General features: G+C 34.4%; 1 protein-coding gene across 2 annotated transcripts in view; it reads right to left on the reverse strand.

Annotated features, from left to right (window-relative positions):
- Window positions 1–1,428: 1,428 nt before the first annotated feature.
- Window positions 1,429–18,352, reverse strand: part of RAB28 (RAB28, member RAS oncogene family) — a 66,729-nt gene continuing 49,805 nt past the window's right edge. Inside the window, exons 5-8 of one of the 2 annotated variants that reach the window (XM_058025047.1) lie at window positions 11,091–11,194; window positions 8,222–8,299; window positions 3,007–3,104; window positions 2,016–2,102 (exon numbers count right to left, since the gene is read on the reverse strand). In XM_058025047.1, coding sequence (XP_057881030.1) covers window positions 3,012–3,104; window positions 8,222–8,299; window positions 11,091–11,194 — 275 coding nt within the window. In that variant the 3' untranslated portion in view covers window positions 2,016–2,102; window positions 3,007–3,011. Of the gene's footprint in view, window positions 2,103–3,006; window positions 3,105–8,221; window positions 8,300–11,090; window positions 11,195–18,352 lie in introns of both variants that reach the window. The other variant, XM_058025048.1, reaches the window with a different exon arrangement.

Genomic DNA, 18,352 nt, shown 5'->3' on the forward strand with positions numbered 1-18,352 from the left:
TGATGAGACCAAGACATAAAATCCATCTGTAAAACAGCTTGTACTGGGACACATATAACATTTTTCGTACAGCAGAACACCCAAAATATAAAAGCAAAAATTTTTATTGTTCAAGGTGATAATGGACTCTTCATATGAAGTTATAAAAAAGCATTTTCTTTTGAAAAGTAAAATTACAGAAATTTTTTAAAGAAAAAAACTTAAACAACTAAAGAAGTTGGGTGTTTATGACCATACTACATATGACTTGGGAAGCAGGACCACGAAGATGATACACCTGGACTAGAGAAAGACCACAGCCACCTGCCTGAGCTACATTGTGCTCAGCTTCTCAGAGGGGGCAGTTCTTGTCAATATCTGAACATTCAAGCAGAGCTGAGGCCACAAACACACCAAGAAATATAAAGATTTAAAAAACGTTCCACCTGCCTTGGAGGCCATAAACTTGTGAAGTGAGTAACTATAAAGAAAAACTCTTTGAAGAGAAGTTCTCATCTGGTGGTAGTGGAAGAGAGTTCTCCTCCATAGTTGCAGTTAACTATACAGTAAAGCAATGCAGTGGGACACAAACCCTATGGGAAGGAGCAAGAATTCAGACTAGAATGAATCATTTACTGCAAATCACACCTACCTTAGTGCAGCATAATTTCTCAATATCTCAGCTTCTTAGAATTCCCCAGATCTGAATGCTAAACAATGCACACTAAGTCATATCACAGAGTTATATAATTATGTCTTAAGCTAATAAATAGGATTTTTTGCCATCTGCAATTTTTTGACATAGTTAAAACATTTTAGATATTTTGTTAAACTACTAATAGTTTAATTGTTCCAACTAATAAGTACTTTGCTTAAACAGCTTAACATTCACTTGAAGAACCTCATAATTTTCACTTGCAATATACAAGCCTCCTTCATAGCCTCATTACTCTCTGAATCTCCAAATGTTTCCTTGTAGTTATTAGAAAGCACATTCTAGAGTTTAAACAGGAAAAGATTTCCAGTTTGGGCATTGAGATGGCTTAACTTCTCTCTCTTCTTAGCTTTCTGTTTAGATGTGCCAGCAGAGAACTGTGTGTGCTGCTAGAAAAGCAACAGGGAACAAGTGTGAAGATCACAGAGCACACAGTTTTTTCTTTGTCATTTATTCTATATTCGAAAGAAAAGAATACCAGGCCAAAAGTCATTCTGTTAGTTATTTAAAGTGACTGATGCTAATTGATCTATCAACAGTTTCTAATGCATGATGAATATACCACTCATCATTTACAGACCAAACTGTTGACTGAGATTCATCCATATTCATAAAGACATATAAGCCTATTTATTAGTGCAAGAAGAAATGTTGATGTGGTGATAAAAATACACAAAAACACTAGCATTTTTCAGAGCATCCATGGAGACAATTTGAGACTTCATAGAAATAACTATTTTTATAATAACAGCTTTATTTCAAGCACTGTTTCTCACTGGATACAACTTATACATTTTGTGCTAAGTGTATATATATTAATTGAACACTTTCAAAATTATCCCTAGATAAAATATATATTATGTGTTTAAAGTTATTCCAACAACAGCTTTTCCAAGTAACATTTTGTTGAGTGTTAGTTCAAATGACTGGAGAAAAAAAAATTAAAAATGCTTTGGCAAAATACCATTCCACGGTGATGTCTTTAAAAGCATTTTGAGTGCAAGGCTTCCTCATCTATTTTTATTCTGGTATCAGTCAAATAGAGAGGAGGAAACATAAACACAGTTATACAGTTTCATTTAAATATAATTTTAAAGAATATAGACTGAAATTTTTCAAGTGTGTTGTCTCATGTTTGAATTTGAGCCAGTCAAAAAACTGCCTGCTGCTTCCTAATGGACAATGGTGAAGATGTTTCTGAAACCTCTAATGGCATTGTTGTGCTGGTCCCTGTTAAAACAAGGTCCTGGTATCCCAGAGCCTGCATCAAGGCAGGAGCACTGCAAAGGTATCGAGCCAGAGAAGAACAGGGTGGTCACTGAACTGCACACATTGAGCTCCTGGAAGGATTGGCGGCTCTTGTCACAGGCTCCTGACTGTAGTTGACAATATCTGCCTTCACCACTCTCTGTCACAAAAGAAAACACAGTAACAATCAGAAAACAGAAACTTCATGCTGGCAAAGCATTCAACAGATTTTGATGAAATACAAAGGGGAAAATAACAAACAAATCAGTATTTTTTTTCCACTACCTTACAGGAAACCTTATCAGGTGCTAATGCTTGCTATAATTCTAGGTTTATTCATGCTAAGCAGAAGCAAGTGCCTTGGTAGGTTATCACAACACTACAAAAGGACTAGAATTTTCTTCCTAAAGCATTGAATAAAGTTTTACTTCCATGAAAAGTTTTCTGTGTCAGAGTAATAAAACAGAATTTATTTGCAAAAGTTGTGCCATTCGTTCTTTAATAATAACTGCCTAAATTGTAACTGGAAATTGTACCTAAGTCTTTTTGTCTTTACTCCAAGCATTTCATCAGAAAATATGGACAGAATTCAAAGTAAATTTTAAATACAGCAATATTTTTAAAAAGCTTTGATAGGCACACTGGCTAAAGATTATATTAACCTAAAAAGAAGCTCTGCATACTATATTTATTCTCTAGTACAATCTAACAGATATTACACATTCTATTTACAAAGCACATGATAAGACTGATGCTCTCTCCTACATGAGGAGACAGAAATGTACTATTTTGCATACATTTCCATCTGAGACAGCTATGCAATATTTTGAATGTACAGCACTGAATACACTAACATGAAGCATTTCAAAGTTTCTACAAACTATCTATTAGAAAGACTACATAATTAATTGTAATTAAAAAGTTCCAAAATAATATGTTGAGTATTACAAGTACTTACACGTACAATACACAATCTTCCAAAAGAACTTACTTTAACAGTTGTTACTTCATGTAAAAGCAATGCAGCTCATAAAAAAGAAACAAACCAACTTTTCCATCAATACCTGAACTACTGCATTGAGCAGACTTTGCTCTGGCAGTTGGAAGTGTGATGTTGGTTATCTTCTTCAGGATATTTCACTAGTTCTGCCCTGACAACATTCTGTTAACCATGTATCAACATGATGGATAGAGGGCAAGGAGAAGAATGTAAAAAGAAAAGAGAAGGAAAACAATGGAGAGATTAATCAGTAGTTGAAAAGAATGAATGGATAACATAAGATTATGCAGAAGCAAAAGGAAAGTGCATTTTCAGGCCTTAGGCAGATACAAGAGCAACAGTCTGGCTGAAAGCAGCACTCAGCACCAGGGCTGCCTGTTGAGCTTTTTCCAGAACATGCCCTCTCAAAGCACCAAAGTGAAAGGCTCATACATGCAATCAGCAAAAGTGTATTAAAGCTAGAGAAGGGACAGGATAAAAAGGCAGGGAATTTAGTGGAAGAAAAGATGACAGTGGCCTATTCCTACTTTAAATCAAATATACTTAAATACTACATTTTTAGCTCATAACAAGTGCATTAGCTGTACACATGCATCTTTTCCATCACAGAAGATGAAAATAAATATCTAATCCAAAAGCAGTGACCAAATTAACAACCACGTATCAAAATGCTATAAGTTTTGATTTATCTTTGCTTCATTTAAAAATAAAAGGCTCCCATTTTTCCCCTTAGAGACAAATCAAAAAAACTGTTTTCTTATTATTAATACAGGTAATAGATACAGGGTTCTCATTATTAATACAAGGTCAATACAGGGTTCATGCAAAGGGAAGTAAAATTCATGGAACAATTTCAGCAAAGAAGCAGCAGAGGAGGTAAGTCTGCTATGAAAGATACCCTAAACCAGTTTAATACTTTTTCTTAAATACTTCAGCTTTCCTACAATATATTCTCAAAGTTAAAATGTATTCATAAATAATTAAATTATATTATTTTAAGGGAAACAATATATAAACTGGATTAGGAATATATAAACAGTATACATTAAAGATTACCTCTGTAAATAAAACCTGTATGTCAAACAAGCAACAATAATTGAATAGGCTTCAAAGGACCTGGATTTATTAGCTGCTGAAGTACTCTTCTTGAGCTTAATTCATCACATTCATATTATCTTATCTAGTGGACAACACTCATGATTTACTGGACTCCTGGCCTGATGTTATCAAGAGAAAGGTTGCCAAATCCCATGTAGGGCAGTAGTAGGAGTTTTAGCATTAAACAGCATTATCTGACCTCACAGGACCTAGTTTCTTCATACCAATCATTTGACTAGAGCTGAGGGGCAAAAAAAAAACCCAAGAGAAAAACTCCTGCAATCAGCAGGCAATTAATTGTTCCTCAAACATTGGTCTAAATCCCATCCTGTAAACACAGGCAGGTTAGTGACCTATGCTTAGCTACACTGTAGCAAAAAACTGATGATCATAAATGACTTGGATTTTCTAATGGAATTTCATCCAAATAACAGTTTAAAAATATCATTGCAACATTTCTTTCATTAACTTTTTGGTAATTAAAAACTTGGGCCTCTTTGCATCAGATCCTACATCAAGTGTATCATTGCCATGGTTCAAATTACTGTCAATAATGAGAAATAACCTTTCTTGGTCCAGGTGCTCTGTATTCCAGTTCTGACTTATCTGCCAAACACTTTATTGTACAAAGCTGGCACACACACACTGGTCTGCTGAACCAGTATTTAGTTAGAGAGAAAACTACACATCACTTCCAAAAATGCTAGCTCTTGCCAATGCCAAGGAACAAAGCTGTACCCCATGCAGTTTTTACACTATGGTTGGAAGTAAAAAATACAGAAAGAAAAACATTTGATTAATAAAGGAGCTATTTCCTCACATTTCATCAGACCCTTGCAATTTAAAAGGGAGAGCATTTTGAGGACTGAAAAGTCAGACTCTGCAATTTTCTCATTTTGAAACTGTTCTATTTGAAAAAACATGCTCTACTTTCCAGTCACACATGAAGAGTAATCTAGTTCTTTGTTTCACCAGTTTTGTCCAAATAAAGGTTTGATTAACAGCCATCTCAGCATGTGAACAGACAAGGTTTAGTAGCTCTAGCTGAGATAGTTTAAAAACTTACCACCCCCAAATGTCTGTCCTACTCCTCTGCTGGAGATCATTGCTGCCAAAGGAGAGCTGCTGGAATGTAACGTGTACTTGCACCTCATCCACTTCAGCACAGTCTGGCAGCTTCTCTTTAAAACAACTTTCAGCAGCAGTTTAAGCTAAGCTGCTCAACTTCACCCTGATGTGGCCAAAGCACATGATCACCTTCCATGTTCTGATTCTGATGTGGGAGCAATGCATTCCAACAAAAGGGCAGCAGCAAATAGCTTGGGCTGCATTAATATCTTAAACTGCTGCAGCTGTTTTCTGAAACAATGCAGAGTAAATATAATTCAATCTCCAAGGCTTGTTCTTGCAGTCAATTAACAGAAGTTGTGCTGCTAATCTGAAGGCAACCAAGAACCTCACATACTTTTCACAAGAGCATCTGCAGTTCTGCTACTCATCAAAGCTCAAAAGTCATGAGCCAAACCCCACAAATTCATACAAGTTAAAATACTATGTTTGGGAATTCCTATTACTTAGTTGTATCCACCTATGAGTCATATCTAAAATCTTCTAGACTATAATAATCATAACTGACTCTAAACACAAGAAATAAGATCTTCAGGCACAAAATCAAGCACTAGAAATAATTTTAAAGCATGTTCTCAATACTAGACAATAAAAATACACATATAGCATTTGACTGTGGGCATTTTACACAAATTCAGTATTTAATGCCTAGATTGAATGAACATATCTGATGTTGTCTGACAAACAGATTCAAGCAAGAAAGATCTCAGTTTTTAAAATAAGGAAATCTCACATTACACAAAATATGGAAAACGCAAATATATAATCCAGTGTGTAAATAATGCACATTTGTAAAAACCAAAATCCTTATTTAAAGATTGAATCCAAGTCAACACTTGTATACTTTACAGATAAGTCACATTTACTATTGTCTTGTATTTATTAGATTCTTTATAGCATTTATCTAGCATCTGGTTATCCACTGACCTAATTTTATAGCCCAGTACCTAGAGTATTCAATGCCTAAAAACTTTAAGGAACACACATCATATAATTGGCCCACAAATTAAGGAACACACGTGCCCATTTTAGAGATGGAAGAGGGAAAAACTCATACCACCACCACACTGAAGGGACCTGCATTTGTCATACTAGAGTCTATGGTAAAACAGAAACCTGATTATGGCATTGTCCTCTAACTCCACCTCCTTCCAGCCAAGAGAAAAGCTCCATGCTGTTGGCAAACAGCATCTGCACATCACCTCAATTAGACTTTTCTACTGCAGACAAATTAATTTCTCTCAAGTGAATTTATCTTCCTGAGGATATGAAGGTTCAAGTTTTCACTCTCCAGATTATGAAGAGACTTTCACTTTTCTGTTCTTATGAAGTATTGGAGGTGTTTGGTTCCATACAACAATGAGCCTTAAGATACAGCTAACAGACCTTCCAACTTTCTCATTGGGGAAACTCTTAGAATCCATTCAAAATAACCCTCTCAAAAGGAGCAAAGGTTTTACTGATAACAAAGAGCTATTGCTTGTTTGGAGTAGATTAAAATTATGCCCCATTAACAGAACTTTGCAAATTAAGCATCTCACACTCCTTAGCTACAAACACATGTTGCACCACAAAGTGACTTCTGCTGTACCTGAAAGGCAACAGTGAAGTTCATTTTCTGTCCACATTCATTTACTGGCTTTGTTTCTTCTTTTGTTGCTTATTTTGTCAGTGGTGGTGGTTTTTCAGAGATTTTTTTTTTTACCTTTTTTTTTGATAATTAGAGCCTAGATTCACATCAACAGTAATATATGCCACAACATTTAATTTATGCAAATTAACTATTTATAGGCTATTGCTAATGCAACTTGTGTAATATCAACTGACCCATATATTCCATTGATCTACTCAACAAAATTAAAAGCTAATTACAATACTAAAGTAGAAGGAAGCCTACTTAAATCTGATACCAGTTTGATATAATTATGTACTCTTGAACTGGGGCCATATGGAGCTTCCTACTTTAAAAACAATCTATAACCAGACCCTTTCTTTGGAATGATAAAGTTTTCCACATAACCTATTATCTCCTTTAAATTTAATTACACACCTTTCTACAATCTTACACCTGAGTTACAGAACACCACTCATAGCACAGAAAGGTCTTGGACTGATAGTCCAGTGCTAGCTAAACAACCAAAGAAAAACTGAAGAACTCTATGTGCTCAATTATTTAGAGACAAATAATCACAGAGCTCAAAATAATAGGTGGATAGTACCTTAGCAGTAAAAGAACATTTAAAATACACACTTAGTATTTCTCTGCCTATAAATTACAGCTTTTTAAAACTAATTTGTTTGTTAAGTATGCTCCGTAAGTTTATTTTACAATTTTACTGTTTGCAATACAGTTTTCTAGTTAACCACTTCAACACAGATTGCAAACACTGCTGTGGCAAAGCACTTTCAGAAATTACATATTTATTGTATAATTCAAAAATAAGGAGACCAAGCTGTGCATAAGAAATGCTTTGCCATTTATTTTAAATAAACTTATAGGCTTATTTTGTGGTACTTGTTTAACACTGGCATTGAAAAGCAGATCTAGGATATTACACCATTTTAGAATAGCAACACTTGGGTTCATTAAGTAAATTTAAATAATTGTAATCTCAAATGTCATTACACAGGGTTGCCTCAGTAGTTTAATCTTTCTTTTTGAGGTTTCTGAAACTAGGCTGTAGAAAAATTTTTCAGTTTAAACCATATAATACCATATAATATCATTAGCATATAATTTCATTAATATCTTCCATGCTACCTGTATATGCACACATATTTAATTTCCAAACTAATCTTAAGCGCTATTTTTAAACAAATATCCTTAGAAATAAATTTTTTCTTCATTTTTGAACATGTTCTTTCTTATTTCAGGGAGTTGATCATGATGGACAAGTAAGGAATTATCGTATTTCAAAAAAGCTGTTATGAAATCAAATATTTACCTTCAGAACAACAGATGAATATTTATTTAAAGAACAGTTATAAATCCACAAGATCACTTTTAATACTAAATAAAATACCAAAAAATCCATGTATTTGTGGAAAATCACCTGCGATTGTTCCAATTCTGCTTTGTTTAATTTGATGCCGAGTATGTCAGCAGCAATTCTTTGAAAACACAGGAAGACCTATGGAAAGAAAATAAATTGCATTTCAATGATTAAAAACAGACATCCTTGAGGTTCTTTCAAATATATCAAACCATTCCTGAACAGTAAACAATGATATACAAAATTATGACCTGTGCAAAACAGATCTGAAAAAAACCTCATCTGGTACTTTCAATTTTGTTTAAAAATTTGAGAAAATAACTCAACAATGGTACAAGGAATGAACAGTATGCTGGATTGTTAAGCAACACTTCTACTTTGCCTCCAGAGACCTAGGTTTAAACAAGCTTTTACACAACCCACCTCTCAAATCCTACTCTTGGTGCTATAAAATATGAATAAGGGTATTCACTAATGTTGAGCACAAAAATGTATTACCAGTGTATTGTGAAATAAGAGATGTAGGTTTCTGAAACTGAGAATAACGGAACTGCACACCTACATCACAAAAATCTCTACCACATATGTCCAAAAAACAGCAGTATGAGAGAGTTCTGAAGACTCCCAAAAACATTCACTGAATAGAAGTATTAGGAACAAGCAGGACGTTGTACAGCCTGCAGCAGCAGCCTGGCAGAGCTAGACTTTGGACATGATTTAACACATAATACTGGATGGCAATGCTGTTTTAAACAAGTGCTTTAATTCATCTCATGACAGTCTACCTATCTCACTGTTTAGGTAAAACTGCATTTTAAATGTGATGAAAGAATATGACATGTTCAAGAGGAGCAGCTTAAGTGTGCAGTCCTGCTAAACACTGTATTGCCAAGCTACAAGTTATATTTTATCTGCAGGGCTGTTAACAATGTCTGAGCTCACCATCTAAACACCTAACAAACATTGGTTTGCATCATGCAGCTGCCACCCACAAAAAAAAAAAAAAAATCTATGTACATGCTCACCGTCATTTTCAGTGAAAATTAAGAAAAATACTATTTACACAATCTCTTCCAACACCCGAGATGGAAACCAGAAATAAATTAGTGGCACAACCAATGAAGTGTAGTCACTTCCAAAACAATTGCTCTTTCTCTCAACTCCTTGGTGTAGTACTGGTCTGTTCTACCAACATGTACACAACAAGAAAGGGCACGCTGAACAGAGATTCTGAGGCTCAGAGACCTAGTTTAACCCACACCAGCTCAGGAGCTCTGAGCTACATCACCTGCCCTGAGGACACTCTGCAAAAAACATCAAGCACAAGTCCAGTGCTTCAGCTAATTGATTTGGTGGACAGTAACACAGTTAGTAATAATAAAACTGTAATAATAAAATTACATGAATTTTTTTTGCCCCTGAGATGACTTTCAGATTTTTCTATACACACAAAATCAGCTTTTGCAAATAAGTCTGTTGAAAAGATCTGACAGAAACAAAACAAATCATATAACTAAGACACCTCTAGTCTATATTCACAGTAGCAATGGATGCCTCTTCTAAAATCACTGTCTAGGATAAACACTCCATCTTCTAAATGATCAGTGTGCAGCAGCAGTGAAAGGGATAATTCAAATTTATATTGAAACTAAAAATGAACTATTGAAACTACTTCTTTTGTTAGTAGATATTTAGGCAGAGATTTCCTGTTAATGTTTTCTAGTCATGTTCAGATTTACTTTTTTTTTAAACAGTAAATTATGAAAAGTAAAATCGGTATATATAGTGGAATGTTGATGTATTTAATGACTTAAAAAGCTGAAATAAAGATTCTGTCATAATTAGAAATGAAAAATGTATCAATTATAAAATTAATTGATTTTGGTGGTCTCCTTGTGAAAAGAATATATTTTATCAGATGCACATTTTACTAAATGTAGTATTACAAATTTTTTTTTTGTTTCTGGCATAAAAAGCCTGTATTTTCACACTTAAAACAAAAAAATATGCCAAGGATTTAACACAAACTATAAAGAGAATCAGGACTCACTGATTTATAACAGAAGCATTGTTAGGCTTTACAGAAAAACCATTATCTTACAAAATTAGGCAGTTCACTGCACAAGATTCATCAAAGAACTGAACAAGTCATTCCATTTGTGGACTATACTTCCATGTACTTGACCATGGTCTTGCTATTCAATCACATTAATGTAAAGTAAACTTTCTTGTCAACAGTAATATTAAGGAGACAGATACAAGACTGTTTTATGGCAATGACCAACTCATTAGGCATGAGACAGAAATCAAGCAAAACAATACAAAATTATTTAATTTGACTGATAGTGTCAACTGAAAAAGAGCCTTTTCTTTCATATGCTTCCAACTAAAACAAATAAACCAGTTAGCTCAGAGTCAAAAGATTGTTCAAAAATGTACTCTGCAAAGCATCTGGTACAAATGTCAGAATGTTCAAATTTCAATGGAGCTGCAAAGGGAATGTCTCTCATGGCTCAGGACTCATATTAAAATCTTTTATTGCAACAGGGTCTTGTCACATTATTTACCAATTGTTGGAAAATTCTATATTGATGGTCTATAGATGGGACTCCACCTGGAATAAAGAAATATACTTAACTACAGGCTGACAGCAAACAGAGATTTAGCTGGTCTCAGTTTTCACACTGATGTATAAGCCAGAACATTTCCATTAAAATCTGTACCTCAAACTGAAAATCAGATGAGAAACCACTGTAATTTAATAAGAATAGTACGCATTCATACAAAAATCTACTTTTCATGCAACAAAGGGAGTCAAAAAAGGGCCTGCAGCACTCTGAGTTCTCAACAGTTGTGAAGAAAAATATAACTGCTGCATCTTGAAAAAAAAACACAGACATCTACAAGTTTGGGGTTTTTTCTTACTTACAGAATCTCCTGTCTTGGCTGACACAAAATGGCTACTGAAGTTGTTTTCCTGACAGAATCGCTGGTGCTTGTCAGCTTTCACTGTGCGAATATGCTCCAAGTCAACTAAAAATAAGTTGAAGAAATGAAAAATTGTTACACTGGATCCTGTTTAGTTACTGACATTAGAAATTTTTCATTGGAAACACACCAGATATAATACTTTCCTTTACAGGTAGATGCAAATGCAAGTCTCTTTCTCTCTGTAATAATTTGCTAAAATAAAAGCAATTAATTCTATCAGACTAATTTTATTTGCAAAACTGAAATAAAACCCCAACTAAAATTTTATGGCCAAATGCAACAAATTCATATCTCAAAGTACAAATTTATTTCTGCATACAATCAAATACTTTGTAAAACTCTGCTGCTAGCTACATACTAAAACAAGACAGAACTAATATACCATACTCTGTTTGAAGCAAGATTCATATTGGGGATTCCAGTGTAACTTGAAGACTTATACAAAATAAATTCACCAGGCACATCTGAATCGACATATTTTTCCAAAGTAAAAATGTAAATAAGTTATAAAGAATTTTATTGCAGAACATGGCAAAGGAAAAGCATTCACTATAATAAAAAAATTGACTGAGTAAAAGCAGTGATGCTTAGTTACTTACATATGAGACTTTCAATTCCACAAAGGTGTGGTTCAGAAAATTTTAAAGAGTAAAATGCACATTTCAAGACACATACATATTTTCATTTTTATCACTTTACAACCATTGGAAGCAGAGTAAAGCTTTCAAAAGGTATTTTATGCTGAAAAGTACTGGTTCCTTCCAAAATCTCACAGAACTCAAGCCTTGTGCAGGTTTTATTGTGTACATTCCAGTTTCTCCAATCTGATCCTAAGGTAATTGGAAACTATATTGAACAGTTTCTCTTTTTTTTATTGCATTACGGCTCCTATAAGGGTGTTGACTCAATGTAGTCAAATTATAAGGCAAATATATTCAGAAGGATTTAAGGACAAGCAAGCTCTTTGAGTTAATACAGGAAAAAAAAACTTCAACTGATTTCCTGAGGAAGGGACCCAACTGACTTGTAAAAACTTGTAAATTTGCAAATCTAGTAAGCCTGTATAATAGTGTTATTTGATTATCAGCTGAAAAAATGCTCTCCTACTACATAAAAGGCTTTATTTTTAAATGATATTGGAGGTCTTTAATTTGTAGGCTCTGGAGATTTTCTCTTGGAGATTTTTAGCCTAACAGGGGATTCCTACACCCCATTTATACTGCTTACCTTGGTTAATGTGGAGTTTTTGACACGTATTACTGTTCCTTGCACATCAGTAAGGCCTTGTTTGTAAGAACAGGCCTAAAATCATCCAGTTACCACAGACATTAATTTGTGAAGGATTAAAATACTAAGCTATTAACACTAATGTTTCTAGTATGGTTTTTCTATAATACTAAATATCCACTCTATAATAAAGTTTCATTTTAAAAGAGAAGAACAAATACATTTACTAAAATAAATCCTGAAGTCAATAACAATTTTGTTAAAAACTCATGCATTTAATTTTATTCTCTGAAAAATAACTACCAAGATAAAAGATAGACTCTTTTGAAATGCCTTTAAGAACAAAATACAGCATACTGACTAAAACATTTCATTATTGACTATTATTTTTATGCTTCATATATTATTTTTAAGTGCAGCTTAGAAAAAACAACAGTGAGATTACTCTTTTGGGAAAAATAAAAATGTATTTTCTTTATTTTCATTTCATGAACTTTTAAAGGAACTTAAACCCCACTTCCAGATTTCACTCATTATACTTCTCTGATTATACCTGAACTCCAAAAATCTACACACAATTACAATAGAACTAAATAAATAAATAGACAGCATTTATACTATATTCCTTTACAAGACCATGACATGCTTACATAAATTCATAAAAACAAGTTCACTAGATAGAATCTCTCTCAAACTCTCTTTCCCAGGAAGGAAAGAATAGAGAGTGTACAAAGAAAACAACAGGCTAAAAGGTTGATGGGTTTCCAGGAAAAAAATGCCACAGGCATATTGGAAATCATCATCAAATGCCTCTTATTTCCTATAAAGAAACATCAATAATAATATATGGTCAGTAGAGTATATCCTTTACTACAGAAGAGAAATTAAAGCACACGAGATCATAGAAACAAACAGACTGAAAGTGAAAAATCAAGGTGTCATTATGTTTTTGAACTTTGTGTGTTTCTTAGTCCTTCTCCCCAGTCACAAGTACTTCACTTTCTGCCTCCTGAGCTTCAGGCTGTCTGCTCTCAACTGTACAGGCACTGCCATGCCAGGGAACTGCCAGGTTCAGTGCATGTGTGCATTCAGAGCCCACAGAAAATGCCAGGTGATTCATGTTACGTTAGCTCTTGGTGAAAAGGGGCACATTTTTAGCACAAGAAGTGTTTCAAGAGTTAATAAATATTCAACTACCCAAATCTGCAGTTTGAAGTCAATGAAGGACAATGACCCTAAGTCCAATTGCTTTGCATTGCCCACGGGCCAAGGGCATAATCATAGAGTTACTGAGGATCAGCTGAAGACAGTGAGCAGTTACCCTCCAGTCTTTTTACTTTAACATCTGACATTGGTCAGCTCAACAGGCAGAATTCTTAGCACACCAGGAGATAAGTCTTGTCCAGCTTTTATTTAGACATCACAGCAAAAAGACTTTAGGGAGAGATTTGGAGGAGAAAAAGGATTTTCTAAAAAAGATGTTTATAAGGAATGCAGGGACTTTACAGACAGAAAACTAACAGCTGGCCAGTGTGGGCTCATATGATGAGCCAATTAACAGCAGGAATAGGTATCTTGGGATGAAGAATGATAAGAGAATGCACTTAAGCCATGAAAAGTTTAACAGCAAAGACAAATAAGTTTTGGATAGAAAGAAAGCAAATAAGATACATAAATACCATTTGATTTTATAAACCTGGAAAATGATCTTGCAGAATATTCTAAATGACTAGATAACACAGCAATAGCCAAGAAAAAGGAATTATTGAAATTTAGATACAAAATGAGAACATTTTAACTCTGGTAATGGCTATGCTAGGCTATATCTAACAAAGGTCTCAAAGAAGGAATCTGCAAGATTTGGCCACACATCAAACACAAACATTTAGAGAAAGGCCCAAAGTGAAGTTTACGTGCCAGATGGTACAGTCATCCTCTTCATCTTCAGGAATGAGAAAGAGGGTAATAGCAGGGCAAAATTAATAGCTTCATTTTCATCAAGTAGAATACAAAGTGATGGCTAGAGATTCACAATGGGATGAATAAAGGAGACAAAAGTACACAAGACACAAGTTTGAAAAGTAGAAAGAGATTTAACTATTTGCAAACAGTGACACACAACAGCACACAAATGTTACAAACCAGTATTTTTGAGTGCATGAATACAAACTCTCTTATGTGCATTAAAGGATATTTTCTGATCATGAAAAGCTAAGGCACACCCAAGATGTGTAAATGTTGGAGAAGGCAGTGAGGGTATTTCTTTGAGCTACGATTTCAAAAATTCTAAATGTCTTAAAAATGGGATCAACAGGCAGAAAGGGCAGTTAAAAATATACATTATGAAAGCAATAGTTAAAATATCAAAGGAGTACATTGCTAATTCCCTGGCTAGAATGGAACCACTTAATATATTTGCACTAAATGGAATGCTTACATGAAAACTTGTATCAAGAGAAGCAGAGGGACGTCATGAGCAATGGGGGAAAGAGAGTGAGATAGTATTGTTCCCCAGACTAGCCTGATGACGAAAAGGGGGCTCATCAGCCTCCAAAGTCCCTTTCAAAGAAAAGGCATCCACAATATAGGCTGTTGCAGTTTTGCTCATTTTTATGCCTGAAATACACACTAAAAGCCTCAAGTGACAATACAAACAATACATGGCTGACAGATATTCTCCAAAATTTATCTCCATTGCCTTGCTTATCCTTTAAAGAGCCCATCTTGTTGATTCTCTAAAATAAGACCAAACACTCATCTTTAAGCTTTTTTTAGTATGAAGAGTCATTTCAATTACACTAGCAAGAAAAAGTGCTGTTCCATAACAGGTTGATGCACATCTGTGTGTACAGGTATCTCATTAAGATACCAGAACAACAAAAACAGAATAGAAACTTTGAGAATTCAAATGCAGCTCTCAGCAAGGCAAACAGATCCAATGAAAATCTCTGAGCAAGCACAGATCAACATCAGCTGTTGCAAAAGTAAGGTAAGACTTACTAAAATGCTTACTTCTCATAAATTCCAGGGAGTTCCGTTTTGATTTATAGGTGAGATTAAACAGAGATCTAGTGAGGTGAAAAGAGAAAACAGAATATAGGAGGAAAGTATTGAACTCCTACAGAAATCCCAAGGATACTCCCTCTAAGGCATTCCTGAAGACTTCTTGGAAGAAAACCAACTCTATCCCAGCCAAAACCAACAAAGAAAAAAAAAAAGAAGAAAAAAAGAAAACACCTGTAAGAACAACACTACAAGTGACATTTCAAAGAAGGACAAAAAGTAAGATTAAATAATAAACAGAGAGAACTTGATTAGGTTATATCTTCAGGTCATCTATAGAAGGATTTTCAATAACTACCCCTCAAATTACTATTATACATCAATTATTTGCAGTGAAAATCTCATGGACAATGCTAAATCAAAATGGAAAAGGAAACCATACTTTAAAATACTGCAAGGCAAGATACCTAGCTTATGATTTAAAAATTCTGAGGAAACACTCGAGACAGCATAAATTCTTCTTCAAAGTCAAAAGTCTATATGAATTTACTTGAGAAATTAAATCACTAAAATTTTAGTTTATTGGGCTGTGGCAAGGGAATGGAAAAACCTTTAAAAGTACTAGATAAAACACAAATGAGTGCTTTATAATCTACCCGCACCCAGCCATTCAACAGCAATCCCATCTTGATTGAATAGTTATGCTGCTTTTGGCTCTGAAACCACTAATGGTAAATAAATTAATGTCAAAGTTGTTTCTCTTCCACTATTTAGATGATTGTGTCATTCCATAAGCTAAAAAATGTCCTGCAATGAACCACACAGCACCACCATGCACAGACTATCATTTCCATTCCACTACACCATATCTGATGTAGCAGCTTAAAAACTACTTGAACTCAGCTGGTTCTCTAAAATCCAGGAGCTGGGACCAATATAATTATCTCAGCAGTTTGCTGTGAGGACTAGAGTGTGATGTCTAATCCCAGAACTGTATTGTCTTAAAATCAAGGTAATAATAAAATACATGTAACTATTTACCTAAAACAACTGGTACAATGACAAAGCCAGGAAGTACTTTAAAGTATGTATCATCAGTCAGAAGAATGACTGTTCTTGTTTTATAATCTTTCAAAACTATGTAAGTAAATAACTGCACATGCTCTAAAAAAGACAACAGAGCATCATTTGTGCAGAATGTAAAGGCTGCTACTCATTTTCTCTCTCTTTCCCCCAGGACTGCAAGTCTCTTCTTTCATAACATCATCGGAGAAGAGCTTCACGTAAAATTATAAGAGTTTTTTTAGTAGGAAAACATCCATTTTGCATGAATGTTCCTTTTAATTTTGGAAGAAACACAAAAACTGTCTGTAACTTGTACAGGTACTTCCAAGCAGCTGAGAAACTAGTGACAGTACTTGCTGATGACAGCGTGGACAACTGAGTATAATGCATGTGAAGCAAGTCTGAGTGTTTAATACTTTGTTGGGACTTCCCCTGGATTGTGAGATTATACTTGCAAAACATAAGCTGTTCTCAATGATTGTACCAGTGATAATTAACCCATCCACTTTCTAAACCATATGTATTGGAAAGAAACAAGAAACAGTTTAGAGTTTCAGTGCAGGGATGCCTCTCCACCCAAATCTGACAACCTCCTGCTTTCAGACCTTGAATTGTAAAAACTGCAAAGGATTCAGTTGCAAAGGGGCAGTCCTCTTTAAGATGAACTTTTTTTTAATTGATAACAGTATTTTCCATTAAAACTGGTAGTAAGACATAAATGAAGTTACAACTCTCTGGTTTTTACTTATTTTACATATTATAGCTATTTCATATTTCAATATAACTAAGAGTAGTTTTAAAGTTATGAGTAAACATCTTTATTAATCTATAGTACCACACAAAAATATGTTCTTTTATAGTATGCTGTGAAAAATGAAATATAAATCTTTCTGCAAAGTATTTGCAGCTGTGCACACAAGGTATACAATTACATAATGTTTAAATAATGAGCTATCACGATTAGCCCACACAGACATGACAAGTAAAATGCTTTAATAATTTATTAATTTGATTTACATGTGCTTAAAATTATGTACACATTTTCTCTTCTGAAAACACTCCAGGGTCATTAAAAAAGGGGTCTGTATATGACAATGTCTTTTTCAACCTATTTTTTGCTATAATTTCTGACTGATTTCTTAAGAACAAAGCTGGCTTGGGCACCTGAAAACCTTGCAGACTGAGGGCAACACCGCTGTTACGCAGCACTGTCCTCATGCAGTGCACGCTGCTCAACAAGCACAGGCAGTTCAATTCCAGAACGTGACGGTTCCGCTTCCTCCGTGCGTAAGCAAACGTGTATGGAAAAGGGAATTAAAAGAGGGATTTCTCCAGGAGGTGCCAAATATCCACTATTGTTAAAAATAAACCAGAACTCTGACAACAACATTCTAGGTAGAAGGATTTACTTTCCAGTTCATCACAGCATGTCAACAACAGAGAACAGCTTAGCATGGCCCACTGCTCTGGCCAGAAGGAACCCCCTTTCAAGCCTCTTCTGCCATAAGCAATATTATCTGGTTTTAATCCTAATTCTACCACCAAGCCAAAGAAAAAAGTAAAATAAAATAAGGGCAACCAAAAAAAAAAAAACCAAAAAAAAAAAAAAACCACCCTCCCTAGTTTTTTTATGGTACAGTTTACCAGCAACCTACTTATATTTTTCTCATTAAAAGATAGAGCTATTTCATTATATCTTAGAATTTTAAAGAGTATTTCAATAGGTTACCTAGAATTTCAAGCAACTGCACTTTCATTTTCTATTTGGACACAAAGGCTCTTTCTGTGTAAATAGAAAGCATCTAATATCTAATTATTATTATCCAATATAATCAGATTTATACAGAAATAACAATAACTTAACTTGCCCACGAACTGGTCTGAAGCACTAGCAGACTTTGTGTA

The sequence above is a fragment of the Melospiza georgiana genome, chromosome 5, assembly GCF_028018845.1.
Source record: "Melospiza georgiana isolate bMelGeo1 chromosome 5, bMelGeo1.pri, whole genome shotgun sequence".
NCBI lineage: Eukaryota > Metazoa > Chordata > Aves > Passeriformes > Passerellidae > Melospiza > Melospiza georgiana.